Source organism: Oryzias melastigma, linkage group LG13, assembly GCF_002922805.2.
Source record: "Oryzias melastigma strain HK-1 linkage group LG13, ASM292280v2, whole genome shotgun sequence".
In the NCBI taxonomy this organism is placed as follows: Eukaryota; Metazoa; Chordata; class Actinopteri; order Beloniformes; family Adrianichthyidae; genus Oryzias; species Oryzias melastigma.
This window is the reverse complement of record NC_050524.1, coordinates 24,361,046-24,363,157: the sequence shown is the minus strand read 5'-3', so window position 1 is coordinate 24,363,157 and position 2,112 is coordinate 24,361,046. Positions and strand designations below refer to the sequence as shown.

General features: G+C 40.0%; 1 protein-coding gene across 1 annotated transcript in view; it reads left to right on the top strand.

The window, feature by feature from the left end:
- The window catches only part of ftr86 (finTRIM family, member 86), a 5,282-nt gene extending 4,320 nt beyond the window's left edge, over window positions 1–962 (top strand). Inside the window, exon 11 of the mRNA XM_024258166.2 lies at window positions 436–962. Within this exon, the coding sequence (XP_024113934.1) occupies window positions 436–771 (336 nt within the window). The 3' untranslated portion in view covers window positions 772–962. The remainder of the gene's footprint in view (window positions 1–435) is intronic.
- Window positions 963–2,112: the final 1,150 nt, after the last annotated feature.

Genomic DNA, 2,112 nt, shown 5'->3' with positions numbered 1-2,112 from the left:
ATATAAGAACAGCCAGGTCCAAACAGACACAAGAGGGATGTGAGCATAGAAAGAAAATAATAATAAAATAAAAATATATATAAATAAGAACAAAGATTAACCAAATAAAACAACAATATTAAAACAAAGACGATAGAGATTGTCTAAAAGTTCAATATTTACCGTGTCATTGTAAAGTTTCACATCAATTTTGGTCTTAACATGTTTAACACGTGAGGGAAAAAAAGGTTGTAATTCCTTATGAAATACACAGAATTTTGGTTTGGATTTTAATAACATGTTTTTATGTATTAAAGTATTATTCCTGTGCACATTTTTGTACAGTGCAATGTATTTTTATTATCAAACCAAACAAGTGACTTAAAGCAGCTAGCTGCATGGCTAACGAGATTGCAAGCTGCTCACATGTTGGTCCATTCTCCTCCCACCATCCAGGTGACCATTGGTGTAGCTTACAGGGAGATGGCGCGGGATTCCAACGACAACAGCAGTCGTTTGGGCCATAACGGATTGTCGTGGGGACTGTACTGGTCTGGAACTGGCTTCTCATTCTGGCACAATAACCAGGAGAAACTGCTGGGCGCACCCAAAGCCAGAAGGATCGGCATTTACCTGGACCAGCACGTGGGGATTCTGAGCTTTCACAGCATCGCCAACAACAAGGCGACCCTCATCCATCGGCACCAGACGCAGTTTACTGGGGCACTGTACCCAGGGTTTAGGTTTTGGTCAGGGGTAGGAGATACTGTGACTATTTGCCAACTGGACTGAGATATTTGTCATAAATGATTTACCAGCTTTTGATATTAAGTGTGTTAAAGCAACTTAGATCTTATTTCTCAGGGTCTTCTTCTCTCACTCTATAAAAAGAAAAGCATCTCTTAGAAAATAATGCTCTGCGTACGTTACATGCTTGTGTTGTTTTTAAAAATCTAACTAAATAAAGACTTATCAAACTCCCAGTTGATTTCAAAGACAATTCTGTTTAACATTCACGAACAGACTGTAATTTATTAAAACATTTAGAGTTGAAGGTGTGATTTAGAGCTCCAGACCCCACATGACTCCCTGTAGTCAGTCGGCCATTTTGGCAGCAAAATGTAGAGCGCCATCATGCTGAAACTTTCAAACCATCAGTTTTCATCTCACTTTAATTCATATGACATTGAGCTTTATTAAAAAGATTAAAATTTCTGACCTGTATATTGTTCCTGGCTCTCTTTCTAAAGGTATTTCTACTGAATAAAACGTCCCAGATCTATGCTATCCAGACAATAAACTTTCCAGCATCCTACACGGAGGACTCTAAAAGTTTACAAAAGTCTGGAGGGCTATAACTGGACCCAATCTGGGTTTGTAGTGAACTTTCAGCTGTGGAATCTTCAATCAAAAAATTGCTGCATCATCACTGTAAGTGTAAGTGTTATAATCAAGCCAGCGTAACGTTAGCATGGCTAACAGCAGGTTTTTGTTGACATTAGCTGGGCTAATGCGCCTGGTTGTCATTTATTTCTCTCTTCTTTAAAATCGATGGAATAATGTCCGGACTCAATGGATTATCACTCTGTCTTCCTACTAAATAAACATTTCAGGATCCACATTTTGATCGCTATGTTAGCGCTTGCTAACTTAAACACAACACTGGTATCCCCACAAATTGCATTCTATGAACTGATTTAACAGTAGAATCAATCCGAAACCAAGATTATAGCATATGATGAAAGTAAGTAATCTTACTTTGTATACGGTAACATGCATGATGTGAAGTCATCGCTGCACAAATGGAATCCGACCGCTGGAGGGTCCATGTTTCAGTCTTATTTTACTCCTGCCTCTTTTAATGCCCCTGATCCACTTAGCTCGCCTCTCTGCATCTTAAGGAATGCAATAAAATGACATACAGTGTTCCCCTGATTATTCCCCTTTCTACCTCAAGATGCTTGTATGAAGTCCGTTGGCGGTGCTACGCTGCTGAGGGGATGTCCGCACAGCAGAGCGCAGCTGAACGCGGAAGGAGGGGGCACTCCTCTCTCCATGCCCCTGCATGGAGAAACAGCATCAGCTGACTCAGAAGCAGTCAAAAAAAAACCCTGATATGTTGAAGAAGATAAT